General features: G+C 54.5%; 7 protein-coding genes across 7 annotated transcripts; 3 read left to right on the top strand and 4 right to left on the bottom strand.

Annotated features, from left to right (window-relative positions):
- Positions 1-25: 25 nt before the first annotated feature.
- Positions 26-1868, top strand: NCS57_00140100 (Inosine-5'-monophosphate dehydrogenase; the record flags this gene model as incomplete). The annotated part of the gene is made up of 3 exons (XM_053051466.1): positions 26-485; positions 676-1621; positions 1676-1868. 3 exons carry the CDS (start codon positions 26-28, stop codon positions 1866-1868), a joined length of 1599 nt encoding a protein of 532 aa, XP_052919981.1.
- Positions 1869-3051: 1183 nt separating this feature from the next.
- NCS57_00140200 (uncharacterized protein) lies at positions 3052-3746 on the bottom strand (the record flags this gene model as incomplete). The annotated part of the gene is made up of 3 exons (XM_053051467.1): positions 3052-3397; positions 3460-3574; positions 3632-3746. The coding sequence occupies 3 exons, from the start codon at positions 3744-3746 to the stop codon at positions 3052-3054; spliced, it is 576 nt and encodes a 191-aa protein (XP_052919982.1).
- Positions 3747-5048: 1302 nt separating this feature from the next.
- Positions 5049-6056, bottom strand: NCS57_00140300 (N-alpha-acetyltransferase 40; the record flags this gene model as incomplete). Its single annotated transcript, XM_053051468.1, has 3 exons — positions 5881-6056; positions 5485-5811; positions 5049-5325 (listed from the first exon to the last, which is right to left on the bottom strand). Exons 1-3 carry the CDS (start codon positions 6018-6020, stop codon positions 5049-5051), a joined length of 744 nt encoding a protein of 247 aa, XP_052919983.1. The 5' UTR covers positions 6021-6056.
- A 252-nt stretch (positions 6057-6308) lies between these two features.
- NCS57_00140400 (LYR motif-containing protein 2) lies at positions 6309-6741 on the top strand (the record flags this gene model as incomplete). The annotated part of the gene is made up of 3 exons (XM_053051469.1): positions 6309-6401; positions 6463-6603; positions 6667-6741. The coding sequence occupies 3 exons, from the start codon at positions 6309-6311 to the stop codon at positions 6739-6741; spliced, it is 309 nt and encodes a 102-aa protein (XP_052919984.1).
- A 254-nt stretch (positions 6742-6995) lies between these two features.
- Positions 6996-7400, bottom strand: NCS57_00140500 (Ribosomal protein; the record flags this gene model as incomplete). Its single annotated transcript, XM_053051470.1, has 2 exons — positions 6996-7085; positions 7173-7400. The coding sequence occupies 2 exons, from the start codon at positions 7398-7400 to the stop codon at positions 6996-6998; spliced, it is 318 nt and encodes a 105-aa protein (XP_052919985.1).
- A 582-nt stretch (positions 7401-7982) lies between these two features.
- NCS57_00140600 (uncharacterized protein) lies at positions 7983-10544 on the bottom strand (the record flags this gene model as incomplete). Its single annotated transcript, XM_053051471.1, has 4 exons — positions 7983-9319; positions 9381-9864; positions 9923-10102; positions 10155-10544. 4 exons carry the CDS (start codon positions 10542-10544, stop codon positions 7983-7985), a joined length of 2391 nt encoding a protein of 796 aa, XP_052919986.1.
- A 10693-nt stretch (positions 10545-21237) lies between these two features.
- NCS57_00140700 (PH domain-containing protein) lies at positions 21238-23158 on the top strand (the record flags this gene model as incomplete). The annotated part of the gene is made up of 3 exons (XM_053051472.1): positions 21238-21518; positions 21651-21840; positions 21923-23158. 3 exons carry the CDS (start codon positions 21238-21240, stop codon positions 23156-23158), a joined length of 1707 nt encoding a protein of 568 aa, XP_052919987.1.
- Positions 23159-23347: the final 189 nt, after the last annotated feature.

Consider the following 23347-nt stretch of genomic DNA (forward strand, 5'->3'; position numbering starts at 1 on the left):
AGCCCTTCATTTCTTCTCATTCACAATGTCCGCCTCCGTCCTCGACTACCGCGCCGCCCTCGAGGTGCTCGGCGAGTACAAGCAGAAGGATGGCCTCGACCTGCACGAGCTGATGGACACCACCAAGCACGGTGGCCTCACGTACAACGATTTCCTCCTTCTGCCTGGCTACATTGGCTTTGCCGCCTCCCAGGTGACTCTTGATGCCCCCATCACCAAGCGCATCACCCTTAAGACCCCCTTCGTCTCGTCCCCCATGGACACGGTCACGGAGCACGAGATGGCCATCCACATGGCTCTCCAGGGCGGTCTGGGTGTCATTCACCACAACTGCTCGCCAGAGGCTCAGGCCGACATGGTCCGCAAGGTCAAGCGATACGAGAACGGTTTCATCCTCGACCCCATCGTCATTGCCCGCAACACCACTGTTGGCGAGGCCAAGGCGCTTAAGGAGAAATGGGGCTTTGGTGGTTTCCCCGTCACTGGTGAGTCTTTACACCTTCTTTCTATCACTCACTGGTTGCATGATTATACACCTTTTCTATATAACTTTCGTTCCACCGTATAGACTATTGTCATGGGGACTTTCTTTACTATGAATTCAACCTTACAAATCACCTTCCCAAGCCCCGCCCGCACAGGAAAGAAATATGGGCTAACATGCAAAATTTGCAGAGGACGGCAAGCTGGGATCCAAGCTCCTGGGTATTGTTACCAACCGAGACATCCAGTTCGAGGAGGACCACGACCATGACATCTCCAACGTCATGGTCACCGACCTCATCACTGCCCCCGATGGTGTCACTCTGGTCGAGGCGAATAAGATTCTTGCCAAGTCCAAGAAGGGCAAGCTCCCCATCGTCGACAAGGACTTCAACCTCGTCTCCATGATCTCTCGTTCCGACTTGACCAAGAACCAGCACTTCCCCTTTGCTTCCAAGCTTCCTGACAGCAAGCAGCTCCTCTGCGCTGCCGCCATTGGCACTCGCCCCGAGGACAAGCTCCGCCTGCAGAAGCTGGTTGATGCTGGTCTTGACATTGTCATCCTGGACAGCTCCCAGGGTAACAGCATGTACCAGATTGAGATGATCAAGTGGATCAAGAGCGAGTTCCCTGGCCTCGACGTCATTGGCGGAAACGTCGTGACTCGTGAGCAGGCTGCCTCTCTGATCGCTGCTGGTGTCGACGGTCTCCGAATTGGTATGGGCAGTGGATCTGCCTGCATCACCCAGGAGGTCATGGCCGTCGGTCGTCCTCAGGCTGCTGCCGTGTACAGCGTCAGCCGCTTTGCTGCTCGGTTCGGCGTCCCCTGCATTGCCGATGGCGGTGTTCAGAACGTTGGCCACATTGTCAAGGGTCTTGCCCTGGGTGCCTCGACTGTCATGATGGGTGGTCTCCTGGCTGGTACCACCGAGTCCCCCGGTACCTCGTTCGTGTCGCGCGAGGGTAAGCTTGTCAAGGCCTACCGAGGTATGGGCAGCATCGATGCCATGCAGGACAAGAAGGCTGGTGGTGGTGGCAAGGACAGCCAGAAGAGCAACGCCGGAACTGCCCGCTACTTCTCCGAAGGTGACAGCGTTCTGGTTGCTCAGGGTGTCTCTGGTGCCGTGGCTCACCGAGGGTAAGTGGCATCCCCTAGTTTGGGGTAAAGATGTGAAGTGCTGACTATCTATAGCTCGATCAACAAGTTCATCCCCTACCTCGCTGCGGGCCTCAAGCACTCTCTCCAGGACAGCGGCATGGTCAGCCTGGAGGGTATGCACTCGGCGGCCGAGGCTGGTGACCTTCGCTTCGAGCTCCGCACGGCGAGCGCCCAGCTGGAGGGCAACGTCAACATGGAGTCTTATGAGAAGAAGCTCTACGCGTAACGAATGAAATGTAACGTATGTTTGAAGAAGAGATGACTGGACGGATGGGATATGATACGGGACCAAAAAAGGCTATTGGGATGGGATGGGATTGATTGATTGGTTACTTTGCATGGAAACGGCATTCAGAAGGGGTCCCGCTCAGGCAGAGGATGGAACAAGCCTCGATAGGCGTAGATCTGAATAGGCGTTTACCAACCACTAGAGGTGCGGCGCGGGCGTTTTTGCTGTCAACGATTGTCTGGCAGGGGAGGGAGGTCATGAATGAAAATTTTCTGATACCCAATGAATACTGAAGTGCTGTCGGACGGTGACATGAGGAATTGGAGACACAGGGCATACTGAGTGCTCAATGCCGGCTTCAACTTGAGAGAAGCAAGATATAAAGTGCAACGTTATCATGACAAGAAACGAGGCTCTCGACTCTTGTCATGTTATGACATTTTGTGCTGACGTTTGGTACTTTTTGCTTCGTTCGTGACGGAGTTTACTAGCAGCAACCAGCATGTCAGCACCAGTCTGGAATGGCTCTTATTATTCGACAATCAATACGATGTGCTGATGACAGCAAAGCAAAGCAATGCCGGTTCTTCCGTAACGGATATAGCCTTGACAACTCAAGATACAACCTCATCAAGCCTGGTTGATAACTCTTAATCAATCAGCCTCATGAAACAAGCCAATCCTTTACGGCGGCTCCGAAGCAGTCATGATACGACGGCAGTGACCGTGCTCACACTCGAGATTAGAGTGTCCAGATCTGGAGAACGCCGATGCAGGGTTCAATAAACAGACCATGCCAAGATGTAGAAGAAAAAGTGGGCGATCATCAGGGACGAGCAAGGGTGTAGCTGAAAAAGAGGCCTTTGATCAATTTTCGCTAACTTTCTTACCCTGCTTCGGCATGATCTCCCTCCGATTGTGTACCCCTATCATGTGCATGCAATGTAAATGTCGAGATGTAGGTGATAAATTATATTCAAGGAAATGATGTAGCAGCAGCTAGACAATATAGAGAAAAAAAAAGCATGACAATGTCCAGTCATTTGGGTATAATCCGTAGGCGCGTACCCTTCCGCGCTCCATTCCATTACCGTAGTTCTCCTCGCCCTTTGTTTTTCCACGCCCTCTCTTTTCAATCTTTTGGTGTCATGATAGCATCGCGCTCGATCTCGCTACCCCCTTAGTACTGGGGCTGAGGCTGGTGAGGGTTGTAGGTCTGCTGAGGAGCAGGGAAGGATCCCTGAGGCTGAGGAGACTGGTAACCCTGGGGAGGGGACTGGTAGCCAGGCTGAGGAGCCTGGTACTGCTGCTGCTGCTGGGCCGGGGGAGAGGTAGGCATGTGCATGCCCTCCTTCTGGGCCTGGTAGCCCTGGGTGATGGGACCCTGGGAGAGGCGAGCCTTGACTTCGTTGTCCTGCTGGATGAGGGCACAGCAGAGACACCAGTAGCTGACGCAGCAGTCGCCCATGCCGCTGCCCTGAATGCCGAATCGCTCACGGATCTCACCACGCTTCATCATGGAGTAGCTGCGCAAGACATTATCGTCAGTAGCCGTCATGGTGAACAGTGTAGATAAACAAAAGCTTACATCCAACCACAGCCAGTGACGCAGTTGATGGCGGTAAAGATGAGGCAATCGCTGTTGCAGGTATCGGCAGTCTGCATGGTAGGATCCCTCATGCGATCGGCAGTTTTACCCAAGACTGTGGACGAGCTGTGAGCTTTCAATTGCTACCAAAACAAGGCGTGCGAGCACTTACGAATGCATGGGCAAAAGGTACCGAGCAGGCAAGAGCCGCAGGGCGAGCAGTTGCACAGGTTGCTCTGCCATTCCTGGTTCTGGACATTGGGTCCCTGGGAGTACTGCTGAGCCATTGTGATTGATTGAGTGACTGAAGGATATTAATTGGTGAGTCGGAGTATGAACGAAGGTCGAGGGTCGGGTTGGAGAGTGTTGATAAAAGTCGAGGTGAAAAGAGACAATGCGACCAGACAAGAGAGAGGGAGAGTGGTGGCTGATAACACTCTTGTGGGAGCCCAAAGCTTTAAAAAGAAGTGTCGGCACGGCACTTGGGCTGAACTGACGTATGGCCATCAAGCTTTCCAGGGCTGAAGGAAAGCTCTCCCTCTGCTGGCTCCGGGGTGCGGTGCCCAAAGCAAAGACAACCCTTCATTTCCAATGACAACCACCAGGGTCACCAGCGGAGTCAAACTCGAGCCGGCTGACGCCTCTGACCCTAGAAGGATCATGGAGATCACCCCCTCCACCGCATGAGACTACTGTACCGCGATACCACCAGACATGCGGGCTGTGCTGTGCAAACATGCACAAGCCTGGCACAAGCAAGGGGCCCCCAAAGGGCGAGGGGAGCTCTTCTCGCGAAGGCATTCAGCCACTAGCCGTGCTAGCCTCCTAGGGCTGACCGGGTTTGCGAGATGTGAGTGGAGCGTCGCGTCGTCGTCGAGTGCCTGGTCAGAAAGCCTGGGCGTGCCAGTCAGCCTTGAGCTTGAGGTCCGAGGAGAGGAATCGTCGCAGAGGACAACTCCACCGACCCAAGATTAACACGACCAAAGCTGGTTAGGCCGTCGAGCCCGTTGAGGTATAGCATGGTGCACCGTCCAACCAGCCAACGTCTCGAAACAGCCTTTGCTCCTCCGGCCAGTCGGCGCCGTGGGACGTGTCAAGGGAAAGCCCTTCAGCTCGGGCGTCGACAAGCTTCGAGCTAGCTACGTGAGACCACCATTGCGAAGATCAATCCTGAGCATCTTATTCTTAGAAGGGGGCTGAATGCGGTGCTGTGCTGTGCTGGTCTGGTCTGCACTGGGGTGCCCATGATACGTAGCGTATCATCCGAGTGGAAGAGCAAGGGCTAGGCCTGGTTGAAACGCCTTGTGGTGGGTTTGACGGGCGTTTTCCTCGTCTCTTGTACTTTGTCCGTTGGAGTCTTTTTTTGCTTTGTGTCGAAATGCTGACATTCATTTGATGCTCCATCCATTCATTCATGCTCGAATATTGATGCTAAGAAAAGCAGAACGGTTTGAAGGATGGATGGACGGATGGAACGGGTACTGTGTACGCCGCGCCCGCATTCCGAAACAAGGTGTGACGGATCAAAAGGCTGCTCGCAGACATCTTGGCGTACAAAGTGTTCATGTCCGCAATAGGGAAAATACCCATCACTGCTTCTCAGCTTGTGGTCGACGGGTCCGGGACTTGACGACACCTCCGCTCGCCGTCGGCCGGCTTAGGATCACATAGTCCGGAATCACCACCTTGCCTCCCCGTAGCTTCCGCTCCCTCGGCGAGTAGTCGTCCTTGTCGAACCCCAGCCTCTCGTAGAACTTGAGCCCTGAGGCGTTACTCACGAAGCATGTGAGCATCACCTTGTCGACCGAAGCGATGTTGTCACCAACGTCCATCAGGTACCCCATAAGCCTTCTGCCCAGACCAGTCCTGCCCCGGTTTCTGATTAGCTCAACGTCTTAACACATGCACTTTGTGACCTCCATCCACCAGACCAGTCCAGTTGCTCAGCCCTGTCCTGTGTGTGAACGAGCTCCGTCGGAGGTCGGCATCATGCAGAATGTCACTTGTTGGTGTTGTCTTACTCACCCCTGCAGCTCCGGCTTCAAGTGGATTTCATAACAGTACACCACTGGCTCGTGGTTTTCAAAGGTAGGCATCAATGATGTGAAGCCGTTGATCTTGCCGTCACCGTCCTTGACCAGAATGTACCGAAGATCTGGAGATCGCATCTCCCTCCTCTTCATTGCCGGATGCCATCCCAGCGACGAGTTTCGATAGTCTTCACCGCTCGTCTCGTCAACCAAGTCGAAACACGCCTCTAGCTCATCGTCGCGCATCGCGGTAGGGCGCGAGAGACTCAATGCGTAGACTGTGTCGTTCTGGGGATGCGTCCATTGAGGCCAGCCATCGCTGCTGAACATGCGACGCGCAGTTGTTAAGAAAAGCCACATCAATACCAACACACTCGACTCCGAGACTCACCTTGGCTTGACATATTCCTGGACAAAGTCCTCGTCGGACTTTTTGTTGGCAATCTCGATCGGATTCGGCTGTCGACGTCTTCCAACAAGTCTCTTGATGGGCTTCTTAGATGAGGCAGACGCCTCCTCAGTTTCTGCCATGATACCAACCTTTCTCTTGAAGTCGAACAAGGCCAAAAAGGAGAGGAAGGGATGAAGAAACAATATTATCTTGGATGACTTTCACGACATGGTCCACTAACAATCCAGCGCATGGCAGGAACAAGGTCGTACAAGGGAAACAGCAGTCCGATTAGATAACCGAAGTTCGGCCGGCAAGACGCAAAGGCAACTTTTGAAGGCTTTCATCCATCGCCGTCTACTCCGGTGCTTTTTTTTCACGGGCATGAAAATTATCCTCCCCGTCCGATGAAGTAGTCTCTGAGTGGAATGGTCTTCAGCACTCGCCTGCTGAATCTCAGCCGTGGCTATGCCACCCGGCCTGGCGGTTCTCGTCTTAAGCCTACTCTGAGTCTTGACCAGGTATGAACGAACCTCTTAAACTCGTGGCAAAGTTACAATGCTGATGGGAATCGGGTTCTAGTTTATCCAGAGAGCACGAGTCTTGTCCCTCTACCGCACAATTCTGCGAGGGACAAAGCGAATTGCAGACCCTGCTACGAGAGCCGAGTCCCGCAAGTACGCTCGTGACGAGTTTGACAGACACCGCGGTGTATCAGACGCAGTAAGTCTCACAAACACTGATATATATATATCATTGCAGGACGCTAACGCTGCCTTGCAAAAGTCACAAATCAGATATCTGCTGTCGAGAGGAAAGACGGAATGGGAAGGTATGGAGAGGTATATCGATGGTATGTAGCGCAGTAGTTGTACATGACGGGCCCTCCCGTGCTGTCGGCTCCCGTCTCAACCTCCAAAGCTCCGTTGACGCCTCATCAATTCATGTTCCAAAAAGAAGAAAAAAGGAAGCTTCGTCGTTGCTCTTTTTCTACCTCGCATGCATCTGGCCGTCCGTCGTCTAGACAGTTCGATTCGTAATCGGGCGATAATTTTCCTCCTCGCAGTATCGTACAGTTGCCTCATCCACAAAAGTGACTCCCGTCGTTTCGCTCTTCAACCTTGTCGCTGCTTGTGTCGAGGGTTCGCCTTGCAGATGATGTACAAGTATCCGTTGTGTCGCTTGCCGGCTTTCCGTCGGACAACCTAATGCGGCGGCTCGTTAACATCGTCCAGCAAGCCCAATTGCCTCTCCCAAGCACGTCAATTGAACCGGCACCGATATAGCCTCACCTTGCAGTGCTCGCATCGCTTCTTGACCGAGCTGTGGACCTTCATGCCTCGAGTCTGCTGCATCAAGCCGCCGCCGAGGGCCCGCGAGACAGGCGCGGCAGAGGGGCTCGCAAAGAGCGAGGGCAAGGCGCCCATTGACCAGGTGGCCCGGGTCGCAAAAGCGCCCAAGGCATTGCTGGGGCTCAGAGACCTCGCGGAGAGCGAGAGGGTGCGGAAAAGGGAAGCCATCGTGGTTGGCGGGCGATTGGACGACTCTAAGAACTCATTCGGGTCGAGACGAGGTTTGCTTGACGAGCCAACTCGGGAGCAGCCGGATCACGTGCTGTTTGTCCACCAGCATTTCCAGGTCCCCAGAAAGAGGTACGTACCGCAACAACGTCCACCAACTAGAGACTCGATATTATCTTGAACTTCGAGGTCGATCTTTTCCACAAGCCATCGGCTTTTCAAAAGAGAGATTGTTACTTTAATCGTGATTATATTTTACTCAATCTTGATTCTTGTACCTTTGCCAAGATCCTTCAAATACTTCTTAGCAACAGCTTCAGGTCACATCAATCGCACAACACTTCACCGGGCCTGCAGTCTATATCAACATTCTCATACAATTCGTGCTATCTATCCTGTGGACAACCTGAAATCTAGAGCACGAAACATATCAAGTGTGTTCTCCCTGGTGGTTCTGTGATCCAGACCGAATACCGTCAACGCCGTTCTGTGATAAATCACAGCAAAGAAACAAAACCGCCTGTGCATCCGTCCATCTATCCGTCCACCCATCCATATGCTTTCCAGTTCTTCAGCCCTCCTTTACCAAAAGCCGGTAGGGTTCCATTGATTGGAGTTGCGATATGCCTTGAGGTCCGAAAACGTCTTGTCCTGCAAACTTTCGAAGAACACAGCAGCTGTGTCGAAGCTGTGGCTTACGAGGCACATGTCCCGACGCGCGCGGGCTAGGCCCTGGCCTTCCAAGTCTGGGGTTCCGTCTTTGTAGGCCTTGATACCATCCTCAGCGCGGGGGTAGAAGTCCCTCAGAAGGACATCGGTCGTTTTGCGGGCATCAACGACAAGAGCACGATGTTGGGCTTCCTGGAGCAGTTCTGGGTCGAACATTTCGAGTAGACTTGGGAGGTTCTGCAACGAATCATTGTGGATTTTGTTGTCTCTGACCAGAGGTTCAACATAACGTGGTCCGATCACGTTGCCGTTCGGGCCAAACTGAGTGGCCGGCGGGAATGGCCGCACTGCTTCCGTCGACTTGAGTTTGATCAAACCCTCGCCATGCTGGTGCAGCGGAGCATCTGCGTTGAACTCCGAACGGTGCCACTTGGGGAAGAACGGTTCCCAGACTTCCTTGCCGTCGCGCTTCCCACTATCGCATTCCTCGTCCAACCAAAGGCGTAGCGTGCAGGCAGCACACAATCTGGTATGGGGTCGAGCCATTCGTGCTGTCTGAGCGAAAAAGTCTTCGAGGTACTCGTACCCACAGGAAGAGCAGAACATCATGTTCTGGCCCATCTCATGGAGGTAGAAGTTATGCCAATCATTGTCCAATGACTCCAGTCCCATCCTGACAGGCTTGAGGATGTCATACAAAGCTTGTTTGATGGCGTTCTTGTCCGTTGAACGAGTGGCCATCAGATCCAAGTACCGGTACAGACCATCAAGGAAGCTGAAGATCTGAAGAGGCAAAAAGGGCAGCTTCGACAGATAGGTCATGAACGCGCCGTTCCGGTCCATGAGGAGCTGAAGGTTCATCCTCTTGGACTTGAGGACGACTTGCAGGAGAATTCCGAATAGCCCACGTTGCTGAGCATCGCCACGGAGTTTCTTCGAAGACAACCCGTACGCGTTGGCGTCGTCGCCAGGTTTGGCCTGTCTGAGTAGGGAACCAGTGTTGTAGCGTGGGTAGAAATCCAGACCTTGGATGCGAGGTTGGTCGCAAGAACGGCTGCTGTTGATCTCATGGATCAAGTCTAACAAGCAGACGATATCACCAAGGTGGATATCGGGGCAATCGTAGATACCCAACATCTTGAGGTTGGGGCACGCTCGAGCAATGATGGCCACCAAACGACGGTCCAACATGGGCGTGGCATGAAAGTGCAAAACACGAATCGTGTGGCGCCTGTTGTAGATGCCAATGACTGTTTGCAACACACATTAGCAAATGGTCAATAAGGTAAGATGAGCGGCACGTAAACTCACGATTGGTGAATGTAGTAGACAAGCCAACCTGTCTGGACATGCAATACTCTTGGGATGGGGCTGGTTCGGTCAGTGCAGCAACCCGTTCCGCGAGATCTTGAACGTGTGGGAGAGACTTGACCATCTCGACCAGCTTGTTGCCGTGAACCCTCCCGTGCCACAGGTTGGATGCCTCTCGCCGCAAGGCGCGAATGTATTCCTTTCGCTCTTCTTCATTCATCTCTGCGAGATCTGCCGCTTCAAGGATTTCCAGCGCCTGAACTTGTGCTCCTGGGGCCTTTGCCCAAAATGGTGTCGATGGTTCGCATTCACGATAAATATCAGTGATGGACTGGATGACATTGCGCATGGCGATGCGCTCCTGACCCTGGTTGAAATCGGGGCTCCGCATGAACTCTCCATATGACACCTTGGGTGTCACGGCCACGAATACGTGTCCCGAGGGGAGTCCGCGAAAGGCGCGAATGGAAACGTCAAAGACAGCCTGTGAAGAGAAGAGTCAGTGGCTAGTATAAGTGAGGGTGTCTTCTGGAAGCACTTACCATGCCTTGTGACAGGCCTCCCCATCCCTCGGGGTAGGCTTTGGCAAGATTAACCAGATTGGACATGCCGGCAAAAGCCAAGTTCTCGGCCACGATCTGCCCGAAGATATGCAAACCAGCAAACACTCCTCGAATAGGGTACTGGATCTGATGCTGTTGAAGGACGGTCACATCCACAGTCTGATAATGTCAATGTTTGTGGTCTAGCAGGTCCGATGGGCTTCAACCATACCTTGACGAGTTCATTGGCGTCGGCATACCGCCCAAAAGAAGGGAGATCTCCCTTGCGATACTTGTCGCTGTCGTCCCTGGTCGCGTACCACTGGGCGATTTCGCTCTGGACAGAAGCGTTGGAAACTTTTTTATGAAATCCCTTCTGCTGAAGGCGTTTCATGGAAGCAGCCGCATTGTACGGCATGATGACTGGATGAAAGTGAGCAATTTGTCCCCCCAGACTCATGGCAAACTTACCTGACTCGGTTGTCTTGGACGACGAGCCGCCAGAGTAGTTTCCGCGTCGACTACTCATTTTGCATTTCAAGTTCAGATCTGAACCAGTTGACTGTGATCTGAGAGTTTCAGCCATGAGGTTAGGACCTCCCTTTCTCTTCTTCTTTGCCATGTTGAACGAGATGAAACCGGATCAGAGAGCCGTGAGTATGCCTCTATAGGTAGTGAGGAACGAAGGGTGCGTTGAGCAAGACGTGAGAGATGAAGCCGAGTGTGGACAAGACGAAGAGAGAGGAGAGAAAAGAGTCAATGTGCGATGAGTATGTATACATGAGATGGATGAATGCAGAGACGGCAGGTATTGAAGTAAAGTAAACGAAAGGCAACAGATACAAACACCCCGAAAAAGTGATGAAATGGGAATGGATAAATGACGGGAACTAGACGTCGGCAAACGAAACAAGAAAGGGCCAATGAGGGGAAGCCAGAGGCAGATATCTCGCAAGGCCCCAATAAGGAAGGAGGGACTTTCGATGAAAGAAGAAGAGGGACTCGATCAGGAAAGTAGGTGCTTACCGGATAGAGAGTGGAAATGGCCTATCCCGCAGCACTTTGCCTTTGTCCAATGAGAATAGTCGATGGTAACTCCGCAACCCAAAGAGTAGCGATCCAACCTGGGAGACAAGATGGTGAGAACTGCTCGAGTCTGCGACAAAATGAGCTCGGGGCGAGTTTTCTTTTCAGGAAAGGTGGAAAGCGTGCCAATATGCTTCAAAAGAGGGGAGAAGATGCGCGAGAATCCAAACGACGCTGCTATAATTGAATCGTTAGCTATCAGCGTCGAAACCAGGGCAGATATCAATCCTTGACGTCAAGGACTCCGAAGATGAGGCAGTAGAGGAAATGAAATGTCTGAAGAGAGGAGAGGGCGACTAGGATGACGACTGCTCGGCCAAGATGTCTCTGCGCAAAAGCAGGATGACAGAGATGGAAGAGAGTGAGCCGTGACGACAGCCCAGTCTCTAGAGCGTGACTCACTGATGTGTGGAAAGGGTGAAGAGATGCAAAAGGTTCGGGATGAAAGAAACAATAACCACGCGAGCCGGTCGCGTTGAAGGGCCAAGGTGACTTTGGCAAAGGAGGGTGATGTTGAAGGAAGAGAAGGGCGGAGAAGGGTGTGGAGGGTGGAGGAGAGGGTGATGAGGAGAGGATAGCGAGGAAGAGAGGGAGATATTATGAGAGATGGAGAGACAGGGGAAGATATAGAGGAAGAGAGGGAAGGGAAGAAGGAAGAGCCTCAGGCAGAGAAGGAAATCTGAAGAATGGTCGAAGCCCGCGATGAGGACCCGACCGTTGCTCCAACGTGTCGCCGCCCTTCGCTCGACGACGATTAAATAGAGAGGATATGACTTACCAAAACAGCTCCAAGGAAGCGACGTGCACAAGGATTCAATGTCTCGATATCAAAAGCGTGGCGTCGTATCCCAAAGACGCTGGTATGTGGTGATGTCGAGAGACGAAGAGGTGAGGGGATGAAGAGGAGGAGAAAGAGAAAAGCGCCGAGGTTTCCTGGGAGATGTTTATTTATCCTTGCGGGACTGACAGTGAATCACAGTCTCGATCTTGGGGCCAAGTTGCGTAGCCTCGCAGGAAAACGCTCTGCCTTGCGGTGCGGCCAGCGGAGAGCTGGCCACCCAACGTCCACGCAGAGACCCACAGGCGCCGGTGAGCCCTCCGGCCTCCCACCGAGAGGTGCCCCGGAGTCTGTTATTTGGTGCCCCGTCTGCTAGTCTAGCAGTGGCCTGGCAAAGGGTAGAGGAGACTGCACCACGTGCAGGCTGGAGGCAGGCTCAGGGAAAGGGGGTAAAGGCACACTTGATCAAATGTCCCGTAGATGCTTAGTAGTACATCCCATAGACTGCAATATTCATTGTTTGCTCGTGATCAAAGATGTCGTCGTGTCTCTCGTCGTGATGGTGCCTTGATGGCCTGGCGGTCCAGCACTGGAGAACGCCCGGCGCATCCCACCGTGGCGGACCCCTATCTGAACATGATCCCCGTACTCCTTTCATTATCACCATGTTCAGAACGTCGCCAGAGTGTCAAAATCATCATCTATCTTGCTCAAAGAACATTGCGAACAATGAGGATCAAGTCCTTGTCCCACAAACCCCCGTGTTGACGTCGCAGCCCTCGAGCAGCACAAAGGACGACAGCTGTTCATCCCAGAACAACACAACAGACCCCCCAAAACATCTAAATCACGTACCACAAGATTTCTCAAGGCAAGACCGTAGAGGCCTACGCCTAGAAAGGCGTCAAGGGCCTGTCGTGGCTGGCCCCTGATGGTCGGCACGACAGAGGGCATCCCAAACCTCCCTCATTCCCACCCTACCTGCACTCGTGCGACCGGCGAGGCCTCTCTTCTTCCCTAAAAAGCACTCGCAAGTACACTGACTAGATCGGGAATCCAGATGATTGAGTCCTCCCCCTTACTCGTCGAAGGAATGCTGACGACGGACTGATCCAGGCGATGAAGGCATCGACGAAGAGCCCAGCGACATCTACAGGACCGCCATCTCGATGAAAGTCTGTGTCTGTAGCCTCATGGTCATCACACGCCGCGGGGCACGTCGCCAGCAAGATCTCACCCCCTATAGCAACCTCATACTCAGCAGGGCGGTGCAGCCATTCACAGCATCCACCAGTTGAAGCGACGCGTCGAGCTTGAAGATCTCAAAGCCCCTAATATCCTCTCTTGAGCTAGCGGTAAGCACTGTATTGACCATTCATGAGCCTAGAGACTCACCAGAACAGACCAGCGATACCGAAAAACCAGGGGCGAAGAGCTACGGAGCCAGACCCAGACCCCGGGCCGCCTTGATGGCCATCGCGAACAACAGACAAGCATCCGAATATCTCCAAGACATGCGATCCACATCCGAATATGAGATTTCACGCCAAAGACACTCTCGAGACACCTTCTTCGTTCCGTACCACAGACTCTTCGAGGTTCTCCTGGGTGGCTCTCCCAGAGAACGAGTTGACACAGCCCTTGAAAGTCCCCAATATGTCGGAGAGCCTCTCAATAAGTGATAATAAGGTGAAGAAGCACCCAGCTAACTAAAGGACCTACTTAGTACGGGCCAAGGTCATCCAATGACACCAAGCAGACCGTGAGGACAACGTCGTGCTTTCATGAACTACAGATAAACACTGACCACGAACAAAAGAATCTCTCGGTGAGTAGTGTGCACGGGAAGCCAGTCCATTGTTGCTGGCACAGACACTTCTCTTCTCAAAGCCAGAGTGTGTCAGGCACAGGAACCAAGACCACAGTTCTAAGCACAACGTTGGCCTTACCCGAACTACACCACAAGAAACATCCCATCACTCAGACTCGTGAGAATGGGTGTAAGCTTACTGAGTCAACCAAGGCCAAGACTAAGATGGGAACTCTCCCCAAATAGAACCTCAACCTCACCTTATCCCCGTTTATCATGGGGGTCAGAGAGTCAAAGGCTTACGGTGAGGACAAATGGGTATACTTGAATCTGTGCTAACAAATATCGTTGATCAGAAACGACATTACGAGCCGATCCGAGACCGCATTCTCAACACAAATCAAAACAATAAAAGCAAGCCATGATGCAGGTTAAAACTCCTGCAAGCAATATCCCCAGCCGCATCACATCCTCGACTGCACCGTCCCTTGCATCCGTCTCACCGCCATCTCAGCATTGAGCCCTTCACCACCCTCAACAAGAAACTACACCCCACGGGACCGTCCGGGGCGAGAGCAGCTGGTCGATCCCGGTCCTCGAACCATGATATCGAGAAGATCTATTCCTGAAAAGAAGATCAAGTTACAGAAACGGAAAAAAGGGCTCGTTTGTAAAAAATCCCTCTCCACGTCGTATCCCAGCCCGCATGTACTGTACCGAATCAGGTTGATTGCTCGAGCTCACAATATCTACGGCCTATCACGTACAACCCCTCTACGGTCGATAAGCGCGGTTGACGACGAGTGGTCCAAGAAACATGGTGTCGCGGATAGAGGCTTAGCAGCTGGGCCGGCTTACACCAGCTCTCGAGTCGGCGAATCTGAAACCAGGGTCCCGCACACCATCAAACAGTCAAGTCGAGGAGGATCTGAACTTGGAGAAACAAAGGTGACAAGCCGCCGGCGGGAATCTTGCTTGGGTGTTGTCAGAGACCAAGCCACATGGGCGAGCACATGCACATGGCTACGTCTGCAAGGGAGCGGGGCCTGCATGAACGTTTGCTCGACGAGGGCAAGGCCAAGTCGTCATGACAGACCTTTGTCCGAGGTGAGCCGCGATCGACGGGAGGGTGGCAGCCAGCAGCAGCAGCAAATGGCCAGAGATGGTGGGATGGGATGGAACAGCCAAGCCGTCCCCAGAGCACGAGCTGAGATGGAGGTGAGGGGAACGGCCGGATGATACAGCATGGCACGCATAGGCACGAGATCATGAAGAGCCTTGTTAGCCCAGCTGTCGTCGGCCAAGCTGTGACATTGATTGGCCGGGTGTGTAGGATGCATCGCAGTCAAGGCAGAACGGAGTACTCTTGCTCATTCCTTGATAGGATGACTTGATACAACAAAGTACAATCCAGTACAGTACTCCCAGTCGAGTAATGGGAGTGGCACCGCTGCAGAATCATGACTATCAGGGTGTCACGACGGGGCGGCAAAGAGCAGATAGCCCAGCAGGCATATCATCAGGTGCACACACTGCCTCACACCACAACGGCCAAACCGGAGTTGCGAGAGATCAAGACAAGAAAGGACCGTCGGAACAACAGCAATGCGAGCTTCTACTTTGTCATTCCGCCGCTCCCGGACACGGTCACATTCACAACCACAACCACAAGAGACAGCCGATGTTCAGGATCGCCAATGCTGTGATGTGGAATGATGAGGGCAAGGAGACAACCTTGACACTAACGGCAAATCAGGTGATTGGAAACGGTGGGCGGCGCGCGAGAGTTACCGTTGCGACTGGAAGCTTGGAGGAAAAGCTTGTCAACAGCACATGACCCCCCCGTCGTGGCTGGAACGGTTCGGTCGGGACTGACTGACTGACTGACTGATCGGCCCCGGAGAGTTGGTACAGTACGGCCCACCCCCCGTCTTGTCTCTTCATCAATGTCGGCGTCTCGGAAGCTGAACGAGAGAGACATGGGAATCACAGGTCGAATCACGACGATCCAGAGCCGGATTGCGAGAGTAAACATCCATACCCGCATAAGCATGATAGCCAAGTAAGACGACGATCGGACAAGCGGGTTGGTACCGCAATGTACTTCTGGGAAAAGCTGCACGGTCGCATGAAGTGTTAATAAGATCAGCTTGTGGAGCCAACCAAGTTTCTTCTTGATAGAGTCAGAGGGCTCAAGCAGTTCTCGGAGCATGCGCACGTGTTGCTGTTGCTACGAGCACCCTTACTCCATGTTGGGAGCAATTCTCTTCAGACGAGATTGTCATCCGAAATTCACATCCATGTCCGAACGCAGAGCAGCCTGACGAGGACGACGATGACGGTGCCTCGGCGTCTATATGGTGGTTGGGATAATGCCCTATCCCTCCAGCATCATCGAGATACGGCTTCAGTGCATCGCATTGAACTGTTAGCTAGGCTCGCCGCAGACAAACAAGGCCCAGCCGCGAGTGGCTGATGGTGGCCAACGGGGTGAAACGAACAAACCCACAGAGCCCCGAGAGGCAACAGGAGTTTGTGTGTTTGGTTGGATCATGAAATGAGAAGCGCAGGGTCCAATTTCCAGACGAGACGGGGTGAGGTGCCATCGGCCGGCGACGGATCAGCTCTCTCCAGGGATACCAGCCGTACAATCTCAGCAAGCGAGTGTCGGTGTGCCTCGGGCAAAGTACCGAAATCAATGCCTTTTGCTAAGGTTTCCAAGGGTGCGATACAACACTGCTTGGCTTGGAGCAGAAAACCGTTCTTGATCGAGCAAGAGAAGCGCCCGGCTTCGAGACGTTTCCCCCTCAACAACGGCATGGCTTCCAAGAGGCTACCGACAAGGATCTAGGCTGGGTCCCACAAGCCGGAGTCAAGCCAAGGCGTGGTGGTTGAGCTGACGGGCATGTGGATCTCGATTGATTGCCCACGGGCGGCGGACCGTGTGTGGTGATCGCCGCCGTGCACTGTTGGCACGGATTCCGTGCTATTGTGCTTTTTTATTAGTGCCCATCAAGATATCAGGCGCTGGTCGTTCGTGAAAGGAGGTGGCGGCAGGACAGAAACCAAGGCAACGAGTCCATGCGAGGGCAGATGGCCAAGCAGGCAAACCAAGGCGCCTCGGAGGCGAGATGGAAGGAAAAGAAGGGTCCAGAAAGGCAACCGCAGGCGATGGCTTCCCCAGAATGACCTTTGTATCCGATGGGTGGCATTCCGGCGGTTAACATCCCGCAGAGCCACCCACGAAAGAATATGCCATGGCAGAACCCAGCATTGGTCGCACAAAGGCCGTTCCGTTTCGTTTCCCGTTGCAGGTCATCAACTCACTTTGTTATGTCTCGGCGTTGATCCGCCGACGGGAGATGCTGCGTGTCTAGGGTGTCTCACCAGATGGCCCCCGATATTGGTAGCCGTGTTGCTCGAGTCAAGAGAATGAGGAGGAGACATGAGCATCGAGTCCTGCCCACTGCCAGCAGCGGCTTCAGAGTTGCAGCAAAAAGGGTCCCGAACTAGTGCCAGATGGATTGGTGTTCGCGGCTTTGGCTGGCCTCCTTTGCCCAACTAGTCCAAGCTATGCTCGACTTGGCCAAGACGGCGGCCGGGCCTTGAGTCACCTGGACCCCAAGGAGAGGGAGAGGCGCGATCGTGTGAGCCACGGCTGGGGTTGCCTGTAGCCTGGATCGAGTTGGACTGTTTGAGCCCTCTCGAGTGGCTGATGCAGGTGCAGGTGCTGGAGCAGAACCAGATGCTGGCTGTGGTATCGCGGGATTGTGGCATTGTGATGTGATTGTGAATGGGTGGATAACCCGGATGCAAGCTTTGACTTTGGATTGGGGCAAGAGGCACTTTGCGTGTGCTACCACCCTTGCACTGTGCTGCGCTGCGATGTACCCCGTAGGACAACGAGTGGGATGGAGGTGATGGAAGATAGATGCAGGTTTGGAGGTCGATACAAGGCATACAAGGCTGCATGTGGGTTGTTTTGCGAGCGCGTGGCCCTTCTCCATCGTGATGCTCGTGTGCTCCTGCCTCGGGCTGCAGCTTCCTGCATTTGCATGAGCTCGACTAGCGAATGAGGTTTGTGATACAGGGTATGTAGGTACTCGACCTCGAAGCAAGGTACTATCTTGGGCATCTAGGAGCCAACTCCAGAGAATCATCCATAAAATCCAAGGAAGTACCTCTCATGTGGTGCAGGGTACCTCCCGTCCTGTCGAAGGGAGCAGCGCTCCGTATTGATTGATTCGCCCGAGATGCTCGAGTTAGGGCGCAATGCGGGCCCCCGTTTATTACGACGTCGTCGCTAGCGCCGCCATAAGGCCATGTTTGGGCCCGGAGGACCAACTCTTGCTTGGACGTCGTTCCATGGCCACAGAACGGTAGAGAATTTCGTGGGCCAGAGAGAGATGAGCTGCCAGGTCCCAAACACACACGCAGCACAGCACAAGCACACGCACAGACAGACAACAAATCACACAGCATATCCGACAGTAGTTTGGTTCAGGTGCGGGATCCCGCGGCCCAGACATGATGGAGGGTTGAAGCCGAAGGCTACTGGACGCAAGAGGCTGCCAGAGGATGACGCTTCTGGAGACGGCGAAGCGTGACCTGATATGACATGACCTGACCTGACACTTGCGTGCATCGCCGTGTCTTCCCAGAGGTTCTCAGAGGCCGAGATGGGGACCGGGGACCAACAACGAGGCACAAGAGCCAGATGCGTCAGCGTCAGAAAAAGAGGGTGAAACGCCTTTGTCGTTGTGCAGCAAATGTTCAAGCCACCGAGCATCACAGGATCCGGTGCAGCAGCTCAGGCGCCCAGGCGAGACACGAGAGCCTCATGGCGACCGTGGGCGGTGCCGGGGGCTTGTCTGGCCTGGATGGATGGCGCAAGGAAGAGAGACAGCCAAGATGCCAAGGCGGCCAAGGAACTATGCCAAGCAGGCAAGACGCCAGCCAACGTCGTAGAAAGAGTGCTGGTGACCGTCAAGACAAGACAGACGTGTCGAAACGTGTTCCCCTGGAACAATATTGTATTTCGGATTTCATTCTAATGGCGATCCACCAGAACCACAACGAGGTGGTTGTTGAGGGCGGTCCTGGCACGGATCGCTCGTCGGCACTGGGCTCAAGCGAGAATCCAGGGACAGGGACCAGGACCAGGTGGATTGTTCAAGAAAGTCAGTGGCTCCCCATGGCCCACGATTGCATGCTGAGGGTGCAAGGGGTTCGACAAGGTTCGGACACAGGGAGATGGGAGATATTGGAGGTAGATCCACCGGTGATTGGGCTTCATCAGAGACCCGGGAGCTGGGCAGATTATTATTAGGTACGTACGATGTCTGATTCATCTCGCGGAGAGACACGGTCAGTCAAGAATGAGAGACAGCCGACTAGACGACGAGACACGGAGCCAGAAAAGCAAGACTTGTGGGCTGGAGAGGAGAGGGAGAGCACATGGTTCTGATACATTTATTGCCGCCGTTTTGGTGGATTGTGCCAGCAAGGAGGTCAAGTGCCAGACAAGATTGCTCGGCAATGTGGGGATGTAGGTACCGTAGCCCATTTGGGCCGAGAGGTGGGTTGAAGATCGATATTGAAATGTCGTCTCAAGACCCTGTTCCCGACAACAAGGGAATTTCATTCAAACCAGTTGGCGAGCAGCGAGATTTCCCTTCCTTATTCGAGGACCCGCCCCGGTTGAGTCAGAGCGAGAGATGGGGTGAGCATGTCGGTCTGTAGGATCAAAGATGGAGATTGATCAATGCTGATTGTCGGGACACGGCCGAGTTCCAGGGAATAACATGGGCGACGACACTGAAGCCGGCCGGGCTTCAGGGAGGGCTCCAGCCCAGGTCTGATCGTCCAGGTGGTAGCACTCCGTAGCGTCAATAGCGTTGAGGCCTGCACAAGCCAGTACGTAGTAGTTATCAGCCCAGCCTGCCAGCGGGCGTGGTTCCGCGCCGTGCAGCGAGATGCTGTAGGTACGGAGTATGATGGATATTGACGGTGAGAAAAGGCGGGCAGGGCAAAGTAAAGCTTCTTGTTCCTTGGTGAAGGGAAGGGGCCGACAGGCTGGCCGGGAGCATCCGTCGATACGAAAGGAAAGGGGCCTGGCTTGAGGTTAACATTGACATGCAACTTTTCTGGGGGTCCAGTCCGAAGCACGTTCCAAAGCTTCCATCATCCCGAGGTGAATTCCAAAAAGAATCTTTCCAGCATGGATGCGAGATGATGGTGAGTGACGAAAAAAGGACGGTGAATATCGGGGTACCTTCCGTCCAGGCTTGCCTTCCGCATCTTCACAGTAACTACGACCTTGACTGTGAATGGGAAGGTACGTGTCGAGTTGAGTCGATACGATACGTGAGCCCCGCCATGCAGCACAGGCAAGTGCAGTTGGGTTGCTACTGCAATTTTGTCCGCGGCTAGCGCTGGAGCCCTTTGCAAGGTGTGCTCCACCGACGGCCGGCAAGTCGACGGGGCCATGGGGCGTCTGCAATTTCAGGCCCACTCGTTTAATGCAGCACGGGCCAGCGCCTCACCCAGCAACAACAGGGAAGAATTATTGGAAAGACAGTGGACGGGAGGATTGGTTCGGTGGAATGACAATGAGAGTCATCTAGTTGCAGCAGGAACAGAGTGTTGCTGGGGGACAGGATGATATTAGTGTGGAAGACGAAAATTCTCCGCCGCTGCTATATAAAACTGATCAGCATCAGGGCGGGTGCTGTGCCCTGTAATTGCCGGCGGATTGACGTGATAATGGCCAGTTACCTTATGCACGTCCGTGGCCAAAAGCTACTTTCTGCGTACCAAACTATCTGCTGTAGCGCCTGGTGATACAGGGGACTTCAGGGGACCTCAGGGGACGAGCTCAGGGACAGGCCGCGGGGATTAGGGGACCAGGACGGTATCTGGGTGCTGAGAACGGATGGAGAGCATCACGGCATCGGTCAGGATCCAAGATGACGGGACCAGGGAAAGGAAAGAGGGCGACCTGCCCACACCAACAGCCTCATCAGGGAGAACGAGAGAGAGAGAAAAAAAAAAAAAAGAGAGCTTTCCTCACACTGGGCGCCAAGTGATTCATCTCACTGACAGAGCTTGCCTCCCCCTGTACCCCCCCAAATTTGACTGCTGTCACAGGCACAGACAGACACTGTCGGGACGCTCATTCGCTCTCCACCGTCCATCACTGACCACTCCCACTCCCCTCCCAAGGCTAATTTTCACACCGCACACGCCCTGTCTTCCCTTACCCTTGCCGACTACGGGACCCACATCCACTTTCACTCCCTCCTCTCTCAACTCACCCTTTCTGCGTTGCGTTGCGTTGCGCTGGAGCTTGCTTTGCTTTGCCTTGCCTTGCCTTGCGCTCTCACCTCACCTCACCTTACCTGACACTGGCTGGCTGGCAAACCGCCTTCGCACTCTGCGAATAAGTACCCCCAAGCGCCCCCTCTTCTGCTCGTCTTTCTCCCTCCTTCTTCTTTCCCTCTCCCTCTCTACCTGCTCTTCAGCTCCATCTGAAATCCAACGCCTTTTTTCTGGATCATCTTCCTTTTTTTCCTTTTTATACCAACGTCTTTGTTTGTTGTGATACCCAATCTCCTTTGATACCCCCCGAAATCTTTCAGAATGGCCGAGGAACAGAAGAACGTCGTCGTCCCCGAGGAGACCAAGCCTGAGACCACCGGTATCTCGGCTCCCACCGTCGAGACTCCCGCTGAGTCCAAGCCCGCCGAAGAGACACCCGCTGTCGCTGCCGAGTCTGCTCCCGCTGCTGAGGACAAGCCTGCTGAGGAGGCCAAGCCCGCTGAGGCTGAGGAGGCCCCCAAGGCCGAGGAGAAGAAGGAGGAGGTCAAGCCCATCGAGGAGGGTCACCTGAACCACAAGGCTCAGGGCCTGAGCTTCCCCAAGTGAGTCGAGTCGAGTCGCCCGCGGCGCGTCGCAGCCCTACGTCTCCGTGCCATCATGGCGCCGATAGCTGGCGCTGCGTGCTGCGTGCACACCTGTTTAATCGCACCGTGTTTGCTAACCACACACCCCAGGAACCTGATTGCCAGCAAGGAGTTCTTCTGGTTCGGCTCCGAGGCCGTCGAGCCCAAGGCCCTCGCCCATTACCTCAAGGCCGAGAAGTCTGCCGATACTGCCCACTCCAACATTGCCTGGGCTTCCGAGACTGGCAAGGGCCTTCTCTTCGTCGGCGACAAGACCACCCCCTCTAGCGTCATCAGCCTGGTAAGTTGGGATCCACTCCCACGCAACCCCAATGCACCAACTGCCGGCATGTCACAGTGAGCTAACCACCGAAACCCCGCAGGCTGATGCTACTGAGCCCGAGACCGATGGCTCCCACAAGTTCCACCTCACCTCCAAGGGCAACAAGCACACCTTCAAGGCTGCCAACGCCGCTGAGCGTGACAACTGGGTTGCCCAGCTGAAGCTCAAGATCGCCGAGGCCAAGGAGCTCGTCGCTACTGTCACCGAGTCGGAGACCTACAAGGCCACGGTCGAGAGCTTCAAGCCTGCTGTTGCTAAGAAGGAGGAGAAGGCTGCTGAGGCCCCCAAGGAGGAGGCCGCCCCTGTCATTGAGGAGCCCGCCGCCGAGGCTGCCCCCGCTACCGAGGAGGCTCCCAAGGAGGAGGAAGCCAAGGAGGAGCGCAAGAAGGAGGAGGTCAAGTCTGAGGAGCCCAAGCGACGATCCGCCAGCCGCAAGCGCACTTCTTTCTTTGGCTTCGGCAAGAAGGAGGAGTCCAAGAAGGAAGAGGTCAAGAAGGAGGCTGAGGCCAAGCCCGCCGAGGAGACCGCTGTTGCCGTCGAGACCCCTGCCGAGGAGGCTCCTAAGACTGAGGAGGCCCCCAAGATCGAGGAGCCCGCCAAGCCTGCTGAGGTCGTTGAGGAGCCTGCCAAGGCTGCCGAGGAGACCCCCGCTGAGGCTGCTCCTGCTGCTGAGGAGAAGCCTGCTGAGAGTCCTAAGGAGAAGCCTGCCCCCAACAAGCGCAACAGCTTCTTCGGCAACGTCTTCTCTAAGAAGGAGAAGAAGACTCCCGAGCTGAAGCCCACTGAGCCCGCTGAGGCCCCCAAGGAGGGCGAGGCTACTGAGACCGCCCCCGTCATCCCTCCTGTCGAGGCCACCACTCCCCTTGCCGTTGACGTCTCCAGCCCTGCCACTGTCCCCGCCGAGACCACCGAGGCTGCTGCCGCTACCTCTCCCGCCCCCGAGGCTAAGAAGGAGATCAAGGAGAAGCGAAAGTCTTCTCTCCCCTTCGCCTTCGGCAAGCGCGACAAGTCTCCCGCCCCCGGCGAGGGTGAGAAGGTCAAGGAGAGCCCCTTCTCCAAGCTCCGCAACACCATCCGCGGCAAGTCCCCCAAGCCTGCTGAGAAGCACGCCGAGGAGCCCAAGGAGGAGACCCTGAAGGAGGAGCCTGCTAAGGAGGAGGAGCCCAAGACTGAGGCCCCCAAGGAGGAGGAGGCTGCCAAGCCTGCCGAGCCCGAGGCCGAGAACAAGCCTGAGAACGCTACCACTCCCGCTCCTGTCGTCACCGCCGCTGCCTAGAGGGTGGCCCGCCGTTGATCGTTGCGAGTTACGACTAATTCACCATGAACAAAAAACTACAACAACACACATGCATTGAAAGGGTTGGGAATGGAAGGATGGATCTGCATTTCTTCACAAGATACCGAGATACCCTGTCAAGACTGCTTCACTGATACCAATTTCCATATTTGCTGAATATGAGAGGAG

The sequence above is a fragment of the Fusarium keratoplasticum genome, chromosome 1 (genome assembly GCF_025433545.1).
Source record: "Fusarium keratoplasticum isolate Fu6.1 chromosome 1, whole genome shotgun sequence".
Lineage (NCBI taxonomy): Eukaryota > Fungi > Ascomycota > Sordariomycetes > Hypocreales > Nectriaceae > Fusarium > Fusarium keratoplasticum.